We start from the raw sequence: 23,652 nt of genomic DNA, 5'->3' as shown, positions 1-23,652 counted from the left end.
TCATTATTATATTATTCTTTAACATTATTATGAGCATTATTTTATTATTATTATATTATTATTATTATTATTATCATTAACATTATTATTAACATTAAAATTATTATTCTATCTCTTGGGTTTTGCACTTGAATCTGCAGCCCGATACAGCATTTTCCAACACTTCTCCCTGCCACGAAAAGGTCCTCTATTGAAAGGATCACTGCTGTCAAATCAATTTCATGTACATTTTAAAATTAAGCAGGAAGTCTACACTTTTTTGTGTTGAGAAAGAATAGTCCTGAGGAAACAAAAATATTTGAAGAATTACACACATGAAACAGCCACACATGAAACAGCCACACAACATTCTTTCAACCTAGCTGCGATGAGTGGTGCAAATATGTTTGTGTTCGTCTTAAGAAAGAAATAAGTCCATCAAAACATATGAATCAGGGTGAAAATTTTGCCCACTTTGGGTTTCTATTCATGTGCAAGCCAACAGCCAGAATGACTGTTGTTCTTTGGGTTTTTTTCGAGTTTCTAGTTTGTTTTTCTCTGTTGTCTTTCACATTGCGTATTCAAGAATTTGATTGATCACAAAGAATGATTGGTATTCTGAAGTATTCCCGCAATGAATTATGCTTACTTTTGAAAAATATAATTTCATTTGTTAAGAACCAGGCTTTTTTTTCAGCTGTGGAAGAATGACACAGTTTGTGTTGAGTGGGTCCACACTAGATCTTTACAGCTGTCCATCTTGCAGTCTTTCTTTTCTTTTTTTTTCTCAACGTGCCCCTCAATGCTTGTAATTTGGCCAGTCACTACAAATCTTCTATTTTCTCTAAGTGTTTGGTTTTATTATTTGGTGTGCCCTATCTTGAATGTTTAGGAGTGTTTTTGATTTTTGGTTTATTTTATAATGCCTATTTCCTCCCAATAACATAACATTTCTTCAGCCCAGAAGGTGGTTGGATGTTCATTGGGAATAATATTTGTAAAAGCTCATTTTAACCCTTTAGAATAATTGGCTTTTTCAGATGTTTATGAAAATGTTATCCTTGAAAGATGATGTTGAATTCCAAGTTGCAGTAATTAAAAAAAAATACTCTAAACATTGTCACGGTTTAAGCCTTCTATTTGTAGTGCAGTTACTCTCTTGTTTTAACAATTATTATCAGACAGATGATGGGGGGTTTGGTATGAACTGCTCTGCACTGGTCTTTTCTTTATGTGTTCAAAGTTAGTTATGTTATCTGTTCTAGCTTACTTAAATACGATAGCCATCATACATAAAATGCAAGTTGATTATTGTTGACTGTTTGTCTTGATCTTTTTGGAGAGCTGCGGTTGTTGTTTCTGACTCCAGCTGCTGACAAAACGCCAACGTCATTGGATTATGTTCTTAATAGACTCACTGTTTTCCTATTTTCTGCAATTCTGTCTGTTTTCCTGATTCTTATTAAAACTTTACATAATGTGTCTCTGCCTAAAGAAAGGTACCTAAAGTTGGATTTTGACAATATTGAGTTAAGGGGTGTACCTTATAGGAAACTCAATGCTGAACAGTGGTTTTTTGAATTTTTTAATTATCTCAAGTAGTTTTTGAGATATTGCACATTTTGTGAGGTAGGATATAAAGATGTAATTTTGAGAAAATTAGCTTTTAAGTTTAGAACACATGAAAAAAAAAATGATGATACAAATTGTTTCTAATGTTTCTAATTCATGGAAAATTCATCTCCAATATTGGCACTCAGTTGACATCAATATCATGATTAGAATTCAATGGTAAAACATAGCGGGGAAGAGAAAACATGCTTCAAGAATAGATTTTAACACAAGCAGTTTTCATTATCTCTTTAAAAAATACCCTAGTCTCAAAATTATTCAAAATAAAACATTTAGAAGTGAAATCAATGAAAACCCTTTTGACACATTGTAAAAAAATGGTGGAACTATAAATTTGTTTTATGGAAACACATTTTCTTCAAAAAAGTGATTTAAGCGGGCTCCATTGTATGTCAGGGAGGAGGGGACTGGGGCTTTTAACATAAATTCATAACAAATTACTACTGTCTTTCCCAAATTAATTAAGGCATCAGAAACGAGTTTTGAAAAGAGAAAAAGTCTGATTTTTAAACAGATCTCTTCAGGTCTTCTCCACTGTCCAGCACCAAAAGACCTGACTCCATCTACTGCGCAGAACACAAACAGCACTCTTTCACTGTTTGGCCTTCTCTTCCTTCTTCTCGATCAATGCCTCCAGTCTACGGTACCAGGCAAATCGGGACAGCACATCCACAAACATCAGGGTACCAATGAAGACAAGAGCAGCCCCAACCCAATGAACCATCGTGAACGGATTGCGGAAGTAGATGATGGAGAACACCAGGCTGATAAACTTCCTCAAGGTCACCACCAAGGTCACCGTCAGGGAGGTACACTCTGTCGTAAGAGTGAACACACTCTTGATGCACACAAATCTAGAACATGGTCAAGGGAAGTCGGTTTGGTTTTTGTTTTTTTTTCACTTTAAGATTTTTGCAGTTAAAGTCTATTAAGTTCGTGTTCAAGTTTAATGTACCTCCAAAGAACATCAATGCAACCACAGCCATTTCCAGCAAGCAAAAGTAAGAAAGTTGACTGAAATTACACTTGAATAACAAAGTAGTAGGGCCTACAAATACCACCTTGTAAGTATACACTTTTTGGAATATGCAAGAGAATAATTCTAGTTTTCAAACATAAAGAATACCAGATGTACATTTTACATGAAACAAAAGGTAAACCTTATAAAACAAAGGATTTAATTAGTAAAATAGCCACTGTGAAACAGACACTGTCCACCTTTAAAAATGATCTTTAAGGCTGTAAATCTAATACAAAAAACTAGCAAAGGATACTGTGTGGTGGTGTTGAAGAGGAGCCACAGGAGTGCCCAGGGCACCGTGACACCAATCACAGGCACTTCATAGGGATCTGGGGAGGAAAGAAAACACATCTGGTCAGAGAAAATAACTGCGGAGAAACTCGGACACAACCAAGTCACCGGGCCAGACATACACTTTCATTGAAACCAGCAGTTTGATGAGCTACTGGAGCTTTTTCAACTGATAATTGCAGGTGCCAGTGTGCACTGAGCAAAAAAAGGCCAGTTCGCTTAAAGGCAACCCCTGCCATGTGTTGCGCGGTGAAAATGAGCACTTATCAAAATAATTCAAGCTAAGAAACCAACATTCTTCTGCCCGTTGGACAATTTTAATTGAATTTTCTTTTTTGGGATGAAAACCTTGCACACCCACTTAAAAACACATTTCTCTGTGAATTTTACTGAAAAGCTTTGATATAAGGCACAAAAGAAAAGTAAATTTGCAGTTTCCCATGACACTCAAGCTTTGGAAGTCACCAAACTTTGAGGGTCATTTTCTCTCTAATTTTACCTCTGACACCAGGCAACCCCCACCTCCTTCAATTACAAATATCTCAACTTCTACTCATGATAGATAAGTGTTTATTTTCATCAAAAGAACAACAAATGAACAGGCTTTAGGGTTATTCCAAAACCCACATATACTCAAAAATTGACAAGCGTCGGATTCCACTGTGTCGTGACACACTTGACTAATTGTTACACAGACCAACACAGAACTCCTTACCGCCTTACATTATTCTATGTGGATCACTGAACAGCAGTTAGGGAAAATTTAATACTGTGTCATCACTGATATTCCACTCCTTGAGTACTTATGCCACCCTCACATACTCACAGTCACACATAGACATTGTTGTGGGGCATATCTTTATTACTCAAGCAAATAGTTTGATTTTGTTTTCTCTACCTGAAACATTAAAAGGCATGCAACAAGATGCCAACCAGTTCTGTGAATTATGCAAATCCATATTTCTGATTTGTGTATGATAGTTCAAAATGTGCCGAAACATTGTCTCTGCTCTGCTACTGATCAGACATATGTGTCCCCGACATCCATTAAGAGTTAGGCAGCCACAACATCTTCCAACCACTCACAAAGACTTACGCTCTCCCCTCCTCTCCGCCCCCCCCCTCCTCCTCATGGGCAATTGCAACACTGACCTGACTGGGTAAACTGTTTAAAGCTGTTGTAGATGTCCGGCATGATGAACAGGAACAGCGGCAGCGGCAGAAAGTGCTGGTCAAGACAAAAAAAATTACTAGGTAAAAACAACTTCACTCATCACTCCATCATTAAAAAAAGAAATTCCCAAAGAGTAAAACTAGTAGTGAACTATTCTTTAACTTACATTGACAATAGAGTAAATCTATATGCATAGCAGACATTATTCCATGACTACAGACAATAGGGCTCGTGCTGCATTGGTTTACAGTTTATCACTAAATGCTAGTGATGGCATGCATGATGAATGAAGTGAATGTTTCAAGAAAATGCCAAGTCCAGTGATTATAAGGAAAAAATCAATGATCTGCCCCCTGTTACATCATCTTCAGTCTCTTCAGGCATTGAATAAGTTAGAACAACTTATGCACTGAAGGATGTTTAACTCTTACTTTTACTCTTGAGAAGTTTTTGACATATTTCTATGCTTCTCAGTTCATTCCGTGACCGCGTTTATACTCCTAGACAGCAAAACAAACATTGAAGGGTTCCAACTCACAAAGAAGGTGAACATCTTAAATGTTTAGGATTCTGCATGAGACAACACAAGCATTTTTTGAGAAGCAGTTTTAAGGGTTTGTGACAGACAGTCAAAAACAAAGGCACACATTCGGCTTGACATTCATAATTGTAACTACTGTGTAACATGGGTTTTTTTCCACGCTAATTCAATTCACAAACTCTTAACAAATTTGTGAAATCAAGATATTTGAAAAATGTTAAAAGAGGCACTACTGCATTGAAACGCATGACACTGGGCGATTCAAATCACAAATTCAAAATATTCACGAAAAACAAAATTGGCCAAACAAAAATCACCAGTACTTCGACTTATGCTGAGGATCATTGATTGAAGGCTTGTTTCAAGAAAACCGTGAGTCATGAGCCACAACAATATGTTTCACACATGAGTAAAACAATTTCAAACAATTTATGTTCCTCCATTTCAAGGAAAATCAACCTCAATTACGAGCAGACAGAATTTCAAAGGAAACGAAAATAGAACAGAGATGTAAGTGTTGGAGCGTTCAATGAATAGGTCAGTTTTTTTCAGAACGTGGACTTAACGATTTATTGAGATACATTTTATCATAGACACAACGTCTTTTACCTAAGACCAAGGACAATATCTTGTACAAGAAATTTGTTGCAAATATATTTATATGTTAATTATGATATGATAAATTTGCCTACAGCATACAGATGGAGAAGAGCCCTAATCTTTTTTCTCAAAATGACATGTAAAACACTCATAGGCCTAGATTTATGTGTTGATTCCATCAGTTCTAATTTCTTCACAAAACTCCATGAATGCTTCAAAATAGTCAATCTATACCAAATTGGGTTTTTTTGTCATTTTATCAACAAATTTTTACCCAACACCAACCTTAGAAATAAAAATTTAGCAGTATAGCTATATAACTAGGCGCTTCATTTGCACCCCAATCACAGAAACAAGACTGCTCCAACCAGTCAGGAAATGGAGTGAGCCATACTCACATTGTAGAACAAGGCCTCCGAGGGGTGTTTGCCATACTGGGCGTACGTCTGTTCCTGGAAGATGCCCATCCTGGCAGACAGGAACAGAGACAGGACCAGGAGGAAAAGTCCTGCCAAGCCGAAGAAAGAGAGAACAAGATTGGATGAATAACCCAACAAAATTACAACGACATTAATTAGTAAAGTTGGAACTCAACATTCACAATACAAAAAGTTAGTTTGTTGGTTTGAGTGAATAGAAGCACACTGACACATTTAGTGATAAGAAAAACCAAGACAGACAGACAGAAACAACACAGTTTAAGTTAAAAAAAGTAAGACCTACCAGTAGTACCCTCCAACCATCAGCAGTGCAAAATTTTAAAAAAGTAAAAACAAAACCGCATCAGAAATAATTTAATCTCAAACAGATTTTAAAAGACAGTTAGCACAAACACACAAAGAGCTTACGGACAAAGTGCACCTATAGGATTAAAAGGGGAATTATCATTCAAAATATACCTCAAGAAATGCTCTTACCCAGAACTGTACCAGAGTTTTAGGCGCATAGCACACAACTCGTGTATAAGTCTCTTCCCTATAACTTCTTTGTGTGTAAAGAACCAACAACTAGAAAAGATACATTTGCGATGGATCTATAAGATGCATTAAGCCCCCGAAGAAATTGAAAACTTACTGTTTTTAGAGGATTAAAAATGGCATTGAAGAGCCTGTTAGAAGTGATTGCCCAAAAAATCCATAACACCTATTTTTTCACAAAGATTTGACTTGTTTGATTTCTTCACCTACATATCTTTAAATTGTTTGCGTCGTCTGAAAGTAGATTTCCCTTGCCATTGCTACTATAATTCAATTAATTTGTCATCGCACCATTGACAGAAGGCAAACCTGGGAATAATGAATAGACATGTACCTTGACATTACACTTACCCAGTGTATACCCTAATTTTCCTCCATTTTCACGTTTGAATGTTTAATGTCACAATCTTGAAACACCACTTCCAATTATTCTCAATTTTAGTAGTTTTAGCATAAATTTCTTTCATCGTGGCCCTCATCACGTTCTTGTAGAATCATCGCATTGATGATTTTTTTAGATCTATACAAATTTGAAAAAAAAGTTTCTTTCTGGTGGTAATTTTCTGTGTAAAATCACAAGATAGTATACTTGATCAACACACAGACTTTCCAGCCATGGCAACAATCCGAAGAAATACAGAAAGAATGAGTGAATGAAAGAAAGGAGGAAACTGGCACAAAAAGTTTGTGATCATGACTAGCCAGATTTTGATCAATCCGAAGGTCAAAATGTACTGCTGACCAACAAGCAATAAATGCACAGGGGCCTAGTGGGATGATGGCCGATTGCAGGAAATGCACAATCTGGCAGGTCTCTACCACATTAACTTATTGCCGAGAGAATCACTGTAAATACCTGGGACTTATACAAGACAATACGAAGGCGAGTACAAATCCTTTGCTACCTTGAAAGGAATTCACTCACAGACTTTTTTGGATGGGACCAGAGACAATCCAATTTTTCACTGATTGACAAAAACAGTTATATCACTGGAAGCTTGTGCATTTATTATCACTCTTTCCCGGGGAAGTGGAAAGACCATAAACAGTCTGCCCACATGAGAGAAAACTTTGATTTTCACAAGTAGTTTAGAAGCAAGGGAAGAAACTCAGCCCTCGTCATTACAGGGAAATGACAGAGTGTGGTTGCACACTATCACTCTGTGAATGTGCCACAAGACCAGACCAGCAGGAAAATAAACAAAAGAAAAGGTGTTAGAGGGGCAATAAGTCACAAGGGTAAGATTGGTCAGATTTTATCAAAACCAGAGCACATACAATCTAGACAGATACCCAAAAAGTCACTGTCCCCTATCTTGTCCACACGAAGAAACAAAATATGTATGTCATATGCAGCCGCCTTCAGACCATTTTAGTGTGCATTGCATAAACAGTGGCCAGACTCGTAATCGTGAGGTTGCTGAATCGGGGTTCAATCTTCAGGCCCAATGTTGTGTCCTTGGAAAAGGCACTTTACACAAATTTCCCTCATTTCACCCAGGCGTAAATGGGGAAACTGGCCTCGGACAGTGAAAGATCTTGTCTGTATGTTAATGTTTTATTTAACGCCTATAAAAAATAGGCAGCTTGCACTGTATTCTTCCCAAGAAGATAACACTATATCAAAATGCTATCTGGTCGGCTGGCGTAATAATGTAGATGGTAAGGCACATAGAGTTTGCTGTTGTGCAGGAATTTGCTCTGAACAAACATTATCTATTATTATTATTATTATTATTAAGTCCAGATCTTTCCAGTACCTCCGTACAACTAATCTTTTCTCACTATGACATTCCAAGACTCTTCTACTAAGGTATCTCAAGAGCAGCATACACAACATACAAGTTTTCCTAACTTACAAGTGGTTCACTGCATAAAACATTCAACTACCATGATGGAGGCAGTATTAGTTCAACCCTATGCAAGGAGCTCCACAACTCTACAGAAGCCTGAAGGACCTGCGGCGAGCAACATTTTTCGCATTAGAGACTGGGATGAAAGAGAAGAAGAAGTAGATGGCCACTTATGGAGGTTGGGCTTCTCTGATGACAGAAAAAGAGAAAAAAAATACAATTAAAATGATGTGAGTAGTAAAAGACAACATTCACCTGTCAGCCAAATGAAGTAGTCGTAGGCCTCATCCCCCGTGAGGCTTGCCAGGTCTTCCTGAGAACACAAGACAGAAAGCGGAGTGAAAAAAAAGCACATCAGCACCATAACAGCCATTTAGCAATGAAAAAAAGCTAAGTCAAAAATGAGACAGGACAACAGATGGAGAGCGAAAATTTTGGAAAACAGAATATTGGTGGCCAGCTGTTCAGATGTACTAAGCCCAAACTTTTGATGGAGTTTTTTTTTTTCATTTTCTTTATCTGTGGTATCAGCTGCAAGTTTCAAGAAATATTTTGTTGAAATTCAAATTCTACATGTTGAAAAACGACAGGATAGATACATCAATTAGGTTCAATTGTTAAAGAAATAAAGGTCGTTTTTTTTCTGGCCTGAACAATTTTGCTTTATGGGCTTTGAACATTTGAACAATTTGCCGACGATGTGAATTTTATACAAACACGGAGCAAAGAAGGTCGAAAATCCTCTTAGTGGCCATTTCTGGAACAAGTGTACCCTTAGTGTGGACAGCTTTACCAAACAGTTAACCTTACAATAAAAGCTTGACTGATCATCATGTACAGACCAGTCACTCTATGAAATCTAAAAATCAGGATCTCAGGGTGGAAAAAAAAAACAGTCCCAATTAAAATGGGATGAGTGGCAGGTCTACATGTACCTGACAACAACACGTCTTATGGTGTAGCGTTTATGCACTTCGTCTTCACATGTAGAAGATTCAAGTTCCATTTCCATAAGAGGAAAATTATTAGAGTATCTTGCTTTATACTGGAGAGGTGTATCTCTCTCAGCATGTATTGGCCTTGACAGGCAGGAACGACACCCATCTCCTTTATGGTCTAAATTGAGGGTTTTGTTGCTAGGGTAACTGATGGATACGTTTCGCCCTGTAATGTTGCTGATGTCCCTGAACAAAAAGATACCACATACATTATGTATATTAGCAGTTGTGAATCAGAAATATGCTTCAAGAGCATTAGAGAAATGTATATGTCAGTAGAGCCTCTTTTCTTTTTCCTTTAAAAGAACAACAGCAAAGTATTATAATGTATTAAGTACAAGAAGGTTACAGGAGAATTCCTCGATCAACTTTTGACTTTTTACTTAGTAAGAGTTTTACTGCACTTGCAGCACAATAAGGTCATATAAGAGCCAAAGATTAGAGGCTTTACAAGAGAGTAACAAACACAAAAAAGGAAGAGAGATAAGGACAATAGATGTTTGATAGGAAAGAAAGAACAAACCACACCAGAGCACCCGCCAACCACCTGCTGTCAGCTTTTGATTCAAGTAGTTTTCCCATGAAAATAATTACAAAACACAGTAACTAACCTTTTCAAAACCAAATCAAAGACCATTAAAACATAGCTGGCTTAGACTTAAACTCATGTGTCACAATTCTGGAAAAGTCTTCAAAATATGAGAAAGAAAAAAAATTGATTAACTTTTTCAAGGAGACGCAACTTTAAAATTCTTGGGTCTATGATTTTGAAGAGAAAAACTCTACTGCAGACTAAACTTGCTAACATGGAAGGAACGTGTGGCTTGGCACCAGAATCTGGTTTTAAGAATTGATAAAATTTGCACCAGAATCATAACACGCGAATTTGATTCTCAGCAGGGAATCTGTTGTCTTACCTTTTGATTGGCTGAAGCAATGGTGCAGGCAACTATACCGATGGAGATCAGGACCACTGAGAGATACTTGGTCATCTTGTACCTGAGTACAATACAAGGACAAAGAGAGAAACAAGAGAAAAGATCAGAAAGGAAAAAAACAAAAAAACAGTATGATCCAAATGAGAAATTGCGATTGTGCCCATCAATAGCTTAGTTGGAATTAGGTTCAGGTGATGTCGGTAGTCTAGTGGTTAGGCAACTGGACTCGTAATTATGAGGTTGCGGATTCGGAGGTTCAAGCCTCGGGCCCGACGTTGTGTCCATGAGAAAGGCACTTTACATGAGTGTTCCTCACTTCACCCAGGTGTGAATGGGTACCCGGCCATAAACAGTGAAAGATCTTGTTGGTATGTTAGTATTTTAGCGCCTGTAAAATGGCAGCTTGCACTGTATGCTTCCCAAGAAGTAAAGATTATTCTAGAAAGTTATCAGGTCTGCTGGGGATTGTAAAGCACATGCATGAAGCTGGCTGCTCAGCGGGAATTTGCACTATACAAATGCTATCCATGATCTATTATTATTATCATTATTATATTATTATTATTATTATTATTATCATTATTATTATCATTATTATTATTATTACTATTATGCTGGACTACCGTGCGGATGACCCTGGTTTGCACCCCCACTAGCTGTCAGTGAACTACAAGAATTTTTAAGAGTCTCTACCCACTTGACTCTATGCTATCAGAAACAGAAGTTTAATTTAGATTCTTTACTTCTTAGATAACCTTTTAGTGCTTATAGAGGTATTAAACCCATTGCTTTTTGAAAGCAACAGTAAAACAGAGGCTGAAGTCGGTGACAAAAAGGGGGGAGGAAGCCGTGCTTGATCTGCTCAACTCCAATACCAAAGAAAATTTCCGTGCATTCAGCAATCAGGGCAATGATGACACTGAATAAATGAGACATACATCTGTGTTGTACAGTCTGCTGTAGCTTATAAACCACTGTGGCTTACTTGTGACAAAAGTTCAGATTTTTTTTTTATTTAGTGGGTGTGGCTTATATACAGGTGCACTCAATTACCTAAACTTTACAGTAGTGTTTTACATTTTAGTTTTAGTAAGAGTTTTACGGCCCTCGCAACTGAATAAGGTCATATAAGTGCCAGAAGATTAGAGGTGTTACAAGAGAGTAACAAATATAAAAAAGAAGAAGTGGAGAAAAATACGATCGATGTTTGAAAGGATAGAAGAAGCATACCACACCAGAGCACCCGCCAACCACCAACAGTGTTTTACATTTCGTATCAACACAATGTACAACATATAAAAAGCAGGTTGCTTTGACTCTGCCAATCAAAACCAACGTGGACTGTGAGGGATTCATGCCTACAGAAAAAATTTTTAACGATACTCACTTTTTCTTCATAATAAGGACACCCAAGATCAAACTAGCAATCAGGGAACCCTGGAACAACAAATATTGACAATTGAGTTTGACACGCAGAAGCATCAAATATGAATCTGAGACACCATAGCTCATAGCATAATATGAACCAAAGACCTTGACCGTTGACCATCAATAATTTATTTATAGAGGCACCAGCCATCCATGTCCAGGCACTGTTTTAGCCTCTTTTTCCTGTCTATGGATTAATATTCTTTTGTCTAATTTGGCTCCACTTCCATGCACCCTGTATCCATTATCCATGGTTCTCAACCTGGAAATCGCCTATAATTCGCTGTAATTGTACCCCCCCCCCCCCCCTTATTGTCATCATACACGTTACCATCGGAAAGGATGACATTTTTATCTATAACACAATTAAGGGCAGTATTAATGCTAATCTAAGAAAAATAGAAATAAATACATCAACTAAATAAATAAACAATTATTTTTTTTAAATAAATGAATAAATCAATCAATAGGCAAAGAAAAAGAGAAACAGAAAGAGAGGGGGAGGAGAGAGAAGAGACAGAAAGACAGAGAGGAGAGAGAGAGAGGGAAGAAAATATATAACATATTTTTAATAACAAAACTGAAGTGTGTGACTCATGCTTGCTAAAAAAAAGTATAACAAAAAAGTTTTAAGAGACGGACCTCCTGAGAAGACAATACTCACAGCCCTGAAAATCATGTGTAGAGGCATAGCTATGTTGAATCCAAGTGTGAAATTGTTCAAAGTCTGCACCACAAAGAAGAAAGTCACCATAACAAGGTAATACCTGAAACATAAACAGAGAAGAGACCTTGAAATGTAATGGGAATAATGTCAAATCAGACCGATAAATGACCTTAGTATGAATTCATTTTCGTGTACATTTTAACTCTTTCAGTAGGCAAGGGATGTCTCAATTTTACTCACAAAATTTGAGGGTGTTACCTCAAAACAGCTACAGTTAAGTCAAATATTGATGGATTTGTTTGTATGAGCACTCAAACTATTCAAAATTACACAGAAAATCACAATATGAGTGAACATAGGGGGTAAATATAGAACAGGACAAGGCGTAAATCATGGGGTTGACGACATTGGCACCCCCAAAACACCACGTAAGTGGCGATCCAGAAACAAAATGTTAAAGGACAGACATGGCAACCAAGAACTACTCAATTCAACAAAGGAACTGAAAATTAAATCAAACTCAATCAACTTTGGTGATTTCTTATGGGCCTAAATTCCAAACGTCGTGCAAAAACAGCAAAGTTACCCTTCACTCGACTCAACACTTAAGATAAAAGCACTACATAGCAAAATGCTCCTACTTGATGGGTACGGACGTCGGCTTGGTGAGAAACTTGGTGGTGAAGATAAGTCCTTCAATGCAGTTGAACAGGAAAGCAGAAAATGTGATAAGATTTCCACAGTTAGGAAACACTCTGCAAATTTTTTAAAAAGAAAGAAACACAGTTAAAAATAAGTTTTAACTCATATGTATAATAATCAAGTAATTATCAATAAATGTCGAACAGATGAAAATGAAAACACATCATGTGTCAGAGAGAGAGAGAGAGAGAGAGAGAGAGGGGGGGGAGGGGGAGAGGGAGAGGGAGAGGGAGAGGGTGTGAGAGAGAGAGAGAGAGAGAGAGGGAGAGAGAGAGAGAGAGAGAGAGAGAGAGAGAGAGAGAGAGAGAGAGAGAGAGAGAGAGAGAGAGAGAAAGAGAGAGAGACAGGCAGGCAGACAGACAAACAGAGAAGGATGGAGGCAGGTAGGCAGGCAGTTTTATCACGTCAAATACAACAACAGTGGGAACTCAACAGGCCTATGAAATAATAAAATGTCTAGTTGGACAGGTTTACCATTATCTTAGTTCTCAAAATATTCATGGATGTTATATCATTACAAATCAATCATGATCTGGGATCGAAAAGCCTTAGATAACTGAGATGTGGTATCATCATCTATGGTAGAAAAACTAGATACAGAACTTCAACAGTATTTCACCACAAAGCTTTGAATAGCAAGTACTCTAAAGGTGTAATTATGTGATGATGATTTGGTATGCTGGAATGATGCTGGACTCTCATCAATGAATCTTAAACCTAACAACAACAAAAACTAAATTTTGATCTCAGAAACTTTCTCAAGTTCACAAACTGTGGTTTTTATAACTATTTTCATCATACAAACAAAATTAAAATCAAAAAGTAATCTTCATAGCCAGAAAAAAAAATTCCATTTACAACAATTAAACAAAAAATTGGTAAACTTGATGTAAGCTCAAACTCAAAGTGATTATAGTCTTGGGACTCACTTTGTGATTTCCTCCAGGAAGACGACATTGCTGCAGCAGCCTACAAACACAAGAGTGATGGGGAGTGCCGGATGCATGGTGACAGTGAGGCCTTCTCCTGAGATTGTCACTGCTTCACCGCTGCAAAAACTGTTAGGACAGAAATATCCAAAACACTTAAAATAGTAATAATACAGTCAAATACAAATGAGTTAATGCCGTCAGGGGAATGAAAAAAAATCAGTTCATTCGAATTTCAACTAAACAGCTGGGACCTGTAAAAAAGAAGAGGTGCTGGGACCCGAGAAAAAGATCAACTTAACCCCGAAGATCAACTCTAAGCGGTTCAACACAAGTGCAGTCGATTTTCATACAGTAGTCTCCGCCTAAGGTCCCACCGCTTATGATCCCAGTTCGCTTAAGATCCTGCTGTTTTAAGAAAACAGAATTTTTATTATACAAAATTCACCCCTAAGATCCCACTCTGAAGGTCTACATTAGGCTACAATCAGCTAAGATCCCGCATTTCAGATCATAATTCATGGAAAAAAAAAAAACGGGCGCGCATAGCACATCAACTAAGAGCCCGTACTTAAGGACAGGCAAGCTAAACTTTAAAAAGTACGGCTAGCCACTTCGTTCTTGTAATTCTAGATCTCTAGACCTAGATCAGATTAGAAGATTAAAAAGACACTTGACTGAGGCTAGTTTAACTGATTCGGTACGTTCCACCGCTGACATTCGGCCGCTGACAGCGGCTATGGGTTTTTCCGCTATCGCCATTCGACCGCTGTGAGCGGCTCGACGAAATCCAAAACGAAAGTGAAATTTTTAAACATAGTTTCTACTTTTTTTTTCTGGTAAATGTTTTACACCGCTCACAACTGCATACATAAGGTCATATGAGAGCGCAGGCACACCAAACACTTTCAGTTGGTAGAAAATTTTGAAGCCTACTCTTATCAACTTTGGACAACCAAGGGCTCTTTAACGTGAACAGCATGCACACAAGACCTCCGAGATTTTTCGCCCTTGTCCAAAAAGGCTGTAGATCTTTCCTACCAGAAGATCACGGGCATGGCTGAAAGACAGTAGTAAGGAGGAGCCAAGGAAAAGCAGTAGAAAGCCTGCAGAAAGAGTCAGGAGCCCAGAGGAGGGGGCAAAGGAGGTGAGAGGATGGGGACAAAGAGTGGAAACGAAAGCAGACGAAAAAACATTGCTAGAGAGCAGGAAAGGAGGTGAAAGGAGACAATTTTAGAGAACAAAAGTTTTCCCTCGTTTCCAGGATTCTAACCCAGGACCTTTGAATGAGAAGCAAACACCTTAACCTCTAGGCCACGAGAGGCCCCTCCTACTTTTAAAGTTTCGAAAGAAAGTATAACTAACTTGTAAACAAGCCTACGAGCACGAAAATCGATCGAAGTTACGTGAAATTCTTGCAAAAATCATTGTTTTGTTGTGGCTATGCAGGTACGAAGTAAGGGTAAAGACAACATGGAGCCTTGAATAATAAAAAGGCCCTTCAGTGAAAAATATTCAACTAAATTTGTGAAATACTTGCATAATTTGTGCTAGGATGATAGCTCTACAATTTTGCATTGATTCCTATGGATGATAAATTGTAGGGCTGAGAAAATTAGGTAAGTTAAAGTTTTCGAAGATGTGTAGCGCAACTTTTTTCCTCATTCATTATTGTCTGAGGGAAAATACAATACATTCAGAATACGAAGTGACTCGAGTCTGAATAGACAAAAAATTATATTCGGACTCTGAATTGAGTCCAGCATGACGTCTGTTCCAACTTCCGACCCTTGTTCCTTTTTTTTTTTTTTTTTGGTCCCTTGCCCATTTCTAGGATATTGACGCCATCTGATTAGTAGAAAAATGTGCGTATGAGAGTGCCCAATAATGTATAACGTACAAATTTGTTATGACATATAACTGTTACATATAGATGTTTAAGATAATTATAGATGTTTGTGAAGGCTCTGAGAGCAATGATGACCTTAGAAATGACGGTGATGGTGGTGGTAAGTGATGATGTGGGATGGTGCTTACGTTTATAATTATAAGAAAACATGCTTCTGTTATTTGGTTGTTGTTGTTGTTTAAAAAAAAATAATGTTAGCGTTAGTCCTATCTTCCTCTGCTCTGATGAGTCACGAGGGATGTGGGCACCCGCTATCCCGTTCCCTACTGGAACCATCTTTAATGTCACCGTGAAGTTCCGAAATGGTGGGCACAGTCTCTGCTATGGTGACCTTGTTAGTATTAGCCTATTCTAGCGGACCAAGACAAGTGAAGAGAGGACCTTAGTAGGTAGCTAGTACAGTGGTAGAGATTATTTTTGGGGTTTCGTAAGGGGTTTGCAGGCAGCAATTCACAATTGGGTTAAAGACTTTATACTTATTTATATATGAAGTTGCGGAGATTCCGACACAGGATCCTCGAACCCGAGTCGAGAGGGAACAATTTACACACAATATTGTATCCCCTCGCCTCGGGGGGAGCGGCCTCAAACTCCCCAATCAAGCACCCTGTGTCTGCATCTACACGGTCTCGTCATACATTTGTGTAATTTCCAAAATGACGTTTGAAAATGAATCTTAAATTTGACAAATCATTAACTGTGTATATGCTACCAGCTAAATCTAGATAGATGTGCTTTGGTTGGACAAGTTACAGTCTGACAATAGTGGACGAGTGTGTGTGTGTGTGTGTGTGTGTGTGTGTGTGTGTGTGTATGTGTGTGTGTGTATGTGTTTTGTGTGTGTGTGCTTGCGCGCGCGCGCGCGCGCGTGTGTGTGTGTGTGTGTGTGTGTGTGAGTGTGTGTGTGTTTGTGTGTGTGTGAGAGAGAGAAAAAGAGAGAGAGAGAGACAGAGACAGAGACAGGGAGGGAGGTAGGGAGGGAAAAGGAAAGTAAGACGTGGATTAGGAGAAGACGGGAGAGAGAGAGAGAGAGAGAGAGAGAGAGAGAGAGAGAGAGAGAGGTCGTCCATGAAGAGTTAAACATTATTATTATGATGAGTAGGGTGCTGAGGGAATGGTTATACTATAGAGACTGGCCATCTTTTCTCCCAAACATAAGGCGTCCGTTAACTTTGTCTAATGGGGTATTGAACAATGTTATCATGCAATATACTGCCAGAAAAGTATATAGATATTTTTTTTATATTAAAAAAAAAAGTAAAACCACACTTTTCCCATCCGTTTCTTTCAGATATGAGCTGCTGGAAACAGGATATTTATATATATATATATTTTATCTTACCACCGCAGGTGCTATCGATGAGCTTTACGACCACCTACTTTCTCTCAGCTCCAGCTCCGATTCAAACAAGATTTGTATATTTGTCGCTTTGCTGTAGCGTAACTTGCTAACACACATCTTTGCGATCAAAAGAATGTGGTTAGCGATGTTTAACTGGGCTTCTGTTACACCTTGCCCTCGTTCACTGAAACCAAAAAGTATGTTACAGTCAATCATGGGAAAACGGGAGGAAGTTTTGAGACAAATCGTATGAAATACGTATTTCCAGAAGTTTTTTAATAAGTTACAATGAATAAACATGTGCTCAATAACGTCTTTGACACCACAGTGCTCACATAGTTCAGTATTTTTAATGCCTAGGCGATTGAGAAGAATGTTACTTGGGAAGATGTTATGGAGGATTTTAAAATGCAATAATCTAAGTCGAGATTCTTTCGTTGACCTGTGTGCTATGTTGTATTTACATGTTATGTCAATGTTCATTTTTCTCATCCAAAAATTCCGACCACAAATTTCTGCATGTCTTCTGTATTTTAGAAGTTGTCTGATCTCTCTGTTCGATTTGCTCAGTATCTCTAGAACAGTTTTCTTACCATTCGTATTTATTACCTCTCTGGTATTTACCAAAAGTTCCTCGGTGTTGTTGTCACTGACGTCTTGCTTCCACTGTGTAGGAAGAGCATTCATCAACGCATAATAGTCAAAATCAAAGGCAGCATATGTCCCTGTGATATGAGACAATTCCTCCTTACTTTTTAATATTCTCCTATCATACAGATGATATACATATTTTATACCCGAGTTCATCCATCTTTTTAGGTACAATGATTTTCCTTTATATTTTATGTTTCGGTTATTGAACAAAGGTTCCATAAGTATCTCTATCGTGGAGCTTGGTTCTTTTTTTATAGAAGCCATTTCGATCCATGTATCCATCACACTCTCCCAGAACTTAGAGGCATGACACAATTTTCCCGTTTTCTTGCAGTTTGCTGTAGCCGAAAAAAAGTAATCACACCCTCCTACCTCCGTAAAAGCTAAGTCTGAAATTCTGTTGGGAATGTTTTTGGGTCTGCCTTCGGTAACAGTTGCCATACGTTTTAACCAATTTAATAGAAAAACTTTCTGTTGATCTTTAACACTTATAACACCCAAACCTCCTTCCTCAATCGATCTACACATTACCGTTCTTTTTACTTTCTCGCGTGCTTTCTTGTTTGAGTGCCTCTTCTGCCACAGAAACTTAAAGAACAAAGTATCAATTGTATTCAAAACTCTTTCGGGTAAAGATAGTGACTGAATTATATAGGATATTTGAGACAGCAGAAAGGTTTTACAAATAATTACTTTCCCATATAGGGATGGATTCCTTTTCATCCACATTTTCATGATATTTTTCATATTTTCTATTTTGTCTATCCAATTAAGTTCTATGCGAGATGCTTCCTCTGTTGCACTAAAGTGAATACCTAGTATCTTAATTGTATTCCCATTAGGGACCCAACTGATTCCTCCTAATTTTTCAGTGCGTGTTCTATCACTTCCAATCCACATACCTTGTGATTTATCCTTGTTCAGCCTGAGCCCAGAGATGCTACCAAAAGAATCGATGTCCAACAAGGCTGAAGCAAGGTCTTCTTGGTCTTTTAGAATCAGAGTGGTGTCATCAGCATACTGCAAAACTTTGCAAAAATTAATTATTTCCCCTGACAAAATTGTGCTCATTCCAGATATGCTGCTATTGTTTCTTAACTTTATTGACATCAACTCAGCAACAAGTACAAAAAGAAGTGGACTTGTGCAGCAACCTTGTTTTATTCCTCGCTCTGTGTTGAGCCATTCTGACAACCATCCCCCATTTTGTACACAACATTCTGTGTTAGCCATTAAAACTCCCACCATATTTATAAATCCTTCTCCAAAGTTAAACTTTTTCAATGTGGCCAATATTGTTCCCTTTTCTACAGTGTCGAATGCGCGTTGAAAATCCAGAGATACCACCATACCTGGTAGATTTTTTTCAGATGCTACGTAGATAATGTCGTCAAGTGTCCTAATGTGCTCCGAAATGGACCTGCCTTTCAAGAAGCCAGTTTGGTTTTCATTTATTAAAATTGGCATAACACGCTGTAGCCGTATAGCTAATATTTTGGAGAAGATTTTGTAGTCCGTGTTTGTTAATGTTATCGGTCTCCAGTTCTTTATATTGTCCCTTCGTAAATTTTTCCCTTTATGTAATAAAGAAATAACGCCCCGACCCTTGTTCCTAAATCTAGCATTTATGAAATTTTTTGCGATACTGATTATAATCAAGACGAACAGAACAACCAAGTTGAGTTGACCTTGCCATGGGCCAAGTTAATTATGTCAACCAATGAGACTGCGCGTAGCTATCACGCACTCTCGGTTAGCAGGGGGAAGAGGTGTTGGGAAGAGGCCATGGCTGTCCATTTTGTGCGATGTGATTTTAAAAGATTATTGATTACAGAAAAAAACTATAAAACAACAAAATGAAATTAAACATGTGGAAAGACAAATGGTGGTGGAAGTAATTATGATCTATGCTGCAGTGTTGGTGGAAAGACCATGAGTTGTCAATTGCCAGGAACAAAGACACTGCCGTTGGGCAATGAGAGTGTAATCCTAGTAGTTTTAATTCTGGTTTTACATAGAATCTCCTGAGGACAGTTAGATCTATATTATTATGTAATGTCCTTACACTCACATCACATAATATAACTCACTTAGAAGCTGAGTCTGAATAAAAATATAACATTTTTTTAGGACCTGAGTCTGAATAGAATATAACCCATATTCGGACTCAAATCCGAATAGAGCTGGCCTTCAGAATATATTATTAGGTCACAGCAATTGATATTATCAGATTCCTCAATTTATTCCCATCAGTTTGGTATATATGTCAATACATTATATTAGAGTAACTTAGAGCCTCACAGCACAGCGTAATGCAACCCGGGTTAAAGATTGAACAGGGAAAAATTACTCTGTCCAGAGCTTGAAAAAATCGTGGGTGGAATCAGTTTATGTTTACGGAGTGTCTATGTACACGGTAACTGGGCACCTAGTCTCAGTATCTACATACACGGTAACCGGGCACCTAGTCTCACCTAGACTCAGTATCTACGTACACGGTAACCGGGCACCTAGTCTCAGTATCTACGTACACGGTAACAGGAATGAAAATAAATCTATATTTGTCCTGTACTGTCACTTGCTGAAAAAAAAGAAAGTCATAAAGCGTCTTGTCGGGTTCGCCATCGTGACCAGTCAGTGAACCAGCACGTGTGCATCACATTGTGAGTATCGGTTGGGGACACCAAAGTTCATTCAAAGTCTGTGCGCTGTGAAGTATAGGGCTCTGTAATGGGGGGATTATCGATTTTTTTAAAAGGTACAGTCGGGGGATGGGTGGGGATGAAGGCAACACTGGATGACAAAAACTGAACTTGGGAGTTCTGAACAGCCTGGTTACCCTGTACGTGACACTGAGACTACGTGCTCGGTTGCTGGTTACCGTGTACGTAGACACTGAGGCTAGGTGCCCGGTTACCATGTACGTAGACTCTCCGTTATGTTTAAGCTTGATTAGTTTAGATCTAGATCTACATCTAGTCCCTTGTTGATTACTTGATATTATTTGATCCTGGGAACAACATCATGGCACTCCGGGCATTGACATGACGTGCTCCGTTCATTTCCCAACACACCCGTATGGCTTGGAGCATAGATCCACGTTATTTTTCTCAGTCTAGATCTAGAATCTAGTCCCAAGCTGCCTAAATGCTGTGGCGTCGGTGGCCTAGTGGTTAGGCTCTCAGACTCGCAACCGTAAGGTCGTGGGTTAGAATCCCATCGGGGACCCGACGTTGTGTCCTTGGGAAAGGCACTTTACACAAATTTTTTCCTCACTTCACCCAGGTGGAAATGGGTACCCGGCTATGGACAGTGAAAGATCTTGTCAGTTTGTTAGTGTTTGAGCGCTTAATCAGCTGCTTGCACTGTATGCTTCCCGGGAAGCTGAGAATGTTTCGGAGTGTTCTATGGTCTGCTGGGGTAATAATACAGTGTAAAGCGCATAGAGCCTGCTGTTGAGCGGGGATATGCGCTTAGATACAAATGCTATTTTTATTATCATTATTATTATTAAATGGAAGGACTTCCGTAACGAGCGACCACCCCATTAAACACTTAAAGAAGATGCCTAGACCTAACCCTAACAACCATACCCCAAACCCAAACCCTACTCCTACCCTCCCCTACCCCTACCCCAAGCCCTCAACTCTGCTCTGTCTCATAGTGGTCGCTCGTTACGGAAGTCCTCCTGCCTAAATGATGATGATGCTGATGGATGAAGAAGATAAGGCAAGGGGAAGATTGAAGAATACCAGACCACTCGTACATTATTGCGCAAGAAAGTGGGGTTGGTGGGGCGGGTGGTTGGGGTGGAGGAGGGGGGAGGGGGGGTTCAGGGAGGTCTCCCCCCTGACAAAATTTTAATGAATAGATCTACCGGTCCGAGATTCTCCATTGAGAGATATTAAAAACGGGAAAATTATGAATTCCTAAGGTTGAGACTTAGATCTAGAATCTAGGCTAAGGCTAAGTCAGTCCGCTGGTCCGGCGAGAATTAGATATCTAGATTTAGATCTAGATCTAGATATAGAATCTAGATCTAATCTAGATCTAGTCTAGAGTCTAGATCTAGATCTAGAATCTAGATCTAGATTAGATATAGATCTAATCTATATATAGAGTCTAGATCTAGATCTAGATTTTAGTATTTTAGATCTGAAGATCAAGGTTTCTTTCGTCTTCCTCGTCATGCAGTCGACCTTCATCTGGGTGAAGTTTGCGAAAATACACACTACAAAGAAATACTTAGAAACACTTACGTGAGAATGCCAAAACGTACAATCTGGCTCAGTTTTCCATAGCCACACCCGATATAAATCAGTACATCGTGTTAAAAACTGTTCGCGTCAATTAATGATTTAATTTGGAATTTGGACACGACACGTCCATATACGGCTAGGCCTATCAAACGAAACTTGATCAAAATTGTTAGGAGAGGTGTGAAGGTACTACAAGAACTAACCCAGTATAAAAATTTCGATGGAATGAAGAGGTGTCGCTATATTTCTGTATCGCTATTTTAGCTGTGAGCAATGGCGCAGGCCTAAGCCTCTTTATTAATCGGTCCTTTTTAACTTTGTTCGTTTATCTATTTCTTTCCATTGTTATGTCACTTTTATGACTCACAATTGTTACGTCACCAATTTTTCTCGCCTATCATTGTTTGACTATCTTAACTTCGTCATGTGTAGAAAAAAGAATACCAAAAATTATCTCCAAAGAGCAAGTGGATGGAAAAGGAAAAAGTCATTCCTCTAAAAAAAAATACAAAACGTCAACAACAACAAAAAAAAGATGGTGACATGACATTAACAGGCATAAACTTAAAACCTGCAAACAGACGATACGCCTAGATTGCAAGCAATATTCTTCTTTTTTCAGGCGCCATGGGGTCTGAAACAGTGTGATCATGGTTTGCCATACATATACATGTATTTCATATAAATTAATGTTCTCAGAAAACGTGTATAATATAATTATTCTGGTCCCTTTGTGTCAAACAAAAATTTTTAAGTTCTTCCTCCCCCGACCCCTTTGGCATCTACCTTAGAGGCGTCACATCCGTCAAACTGTTCGGGTTTTCTAAGGAAGTATTCTTGGTCGACCTCTCCTTCATTTATGTAATTACTAATAGTTTTCTCATGAGAGCAAGAAGTTCATGGGTCTTCTGTACCAATCTGAATGTCCGGCGAGAACTGCATTTATCTCATTCTAAGGGATTTTATTATTTCTCATCAGCAGCCTACGCGACTTCTTTGAGAACTATACTGATAAATTGTGATTTCTTTTCTTTCTGTGAAAGCCACTACAGTTCATATACCACATTTCAGTCGCCTTTGTTTTATTCTCACTATCTTTAGTGACTGCGCAGCCGAGCCGCCTTGGAGAGTTTTTCACACACAGCCTTGGCGAAGAGCTACGACCCTATATTAGGGCATGGGCGGGGGTGGGGTACCTGGGAAGCGCCCTTTTTATAGGGCTGACCTAATTGGACCGGGAAGCGCGCCTGCCAAGACGCTCAGAGTAAGAACTGGTAAGAACCTATCGGTGCCGGCTTCTATTCATGTCGGCGCATCTTACAGGCCTATCTTCCACCGTTGATCTCATGTGCGGTAAAACTAGAGATCTCCCATTCTACAGAGTGGGTACCATGTTGACCGTGAGCGGCGATCCGTAGGAGGGCAACTGGGAGGTACGAAAACGAGATGAGATTAGTGTGCGGACTGTCCCTCGCCAGTACCTCTCTGGTCCATGTTTTCCTCTTAGTCTTAGACAGGAAGGGGACTTGGCCCATGTTACTCAGTCTGTTGGGTGCTGAAACCCTTCAGTCTGTCCTTGGGTTGATCTTGACGGGATGGTTTATTGAGGACAACTCCGGGGTTTCCCTGTCACAGCTCCGGACATCTGAGCAATGTGTCCCGTCAATGGCGCACCATACCAGGCCAACACACCATAATGGATAACAAAAACTCAAATAAACTTTCTCCTGGCCCCAAAGTCCCCCCAAATCATAACAA

General features: G+C 38.8%; 1 protein-coding gene across 3 annotated transcripts; it reads right to left on the bottom strand.

Annotated features, from left to right (window-relative positions):
• Nucleotides 1-1,911: 1,911 nt before the first annotated feature.
• LOC118477356 (UDP-xylose and UDP-N-acetylglucosamine transporter-like) lies at nucleotides 1,912-22,036 on the bottom strand. Of its 3 annotated transcripts, none has more exons than XM_035968626.1 (12): nucleotides 21,895-22,036; nucleotides 17,020-17,165; nucleotides 13,731-13,859; nucleotides 12,741-12,854; nucleotides 12,097-12,199; nucleotides 11,392-11,441; nucleotides 9,984-10,065; nucleotides 8,324-8,381; nucleotides 5,637-5,746; nucleotides 4,076-4,151; nucleotides 2,886-2,961; nucleotides 1,912-2,465 (listed from the first exon to the last, which is right to left on the bottom strand). In XM_035968626.1, the coding sequence occupies exons 3-12, from the start codon at nucleotides 13,805-13,807 to the stop codon at nucleotides 2,204-2,206; spliced, it is 1,008 nt and encodes a 335-aa protein (XP_035824519.1). In that variant the 5' UTR covers nucleotides 13,808-13,859; nucleotides 17,020-17,165; nucleotides 21,895-22,036; the 3' UTR covers nucleotides 1,912-2,203. The 3 variants fall into 3 exon arrangements, with proteins under 3 accessions (XP_035824519.1, XP_035824515.1, XP_035824521.1); XM_035968622.1 differs by lacking the exon at nucleotides 21,895-22,036 and adding an exon at nucleotides 18,538-18,626; XM_035968628.1 differs by lacking the exon at nucleotides 17,020-17,165 and having other exon boundaries at nucleotides 21,895-22,018.
• Between the last annotated feature and the right edge of the window lie 1,616 nt (nucleotides 22,037-23,652).

The sequence above is a fragment of the Aplysia californica genome, unplaced genomic scaffold, assembly GCF_000002075.1.
Source record: "Aplysia californica isolate F4 #8 unplaced genomic scaffold, AplCal3.0 scaffold00004, whole genome shotgun sequence".
Taxonomy (NCBI): Eukaryota; Metazoa; Mollusca; class Gastropoda; order Aplysiida; family Aplysiidae; genus Aplysia; species Aplysia californica.
Note: the sequence above shows the minus strand (reverse complement) of the source record. Positions and strands in the feature narration are given on the sequence as shown.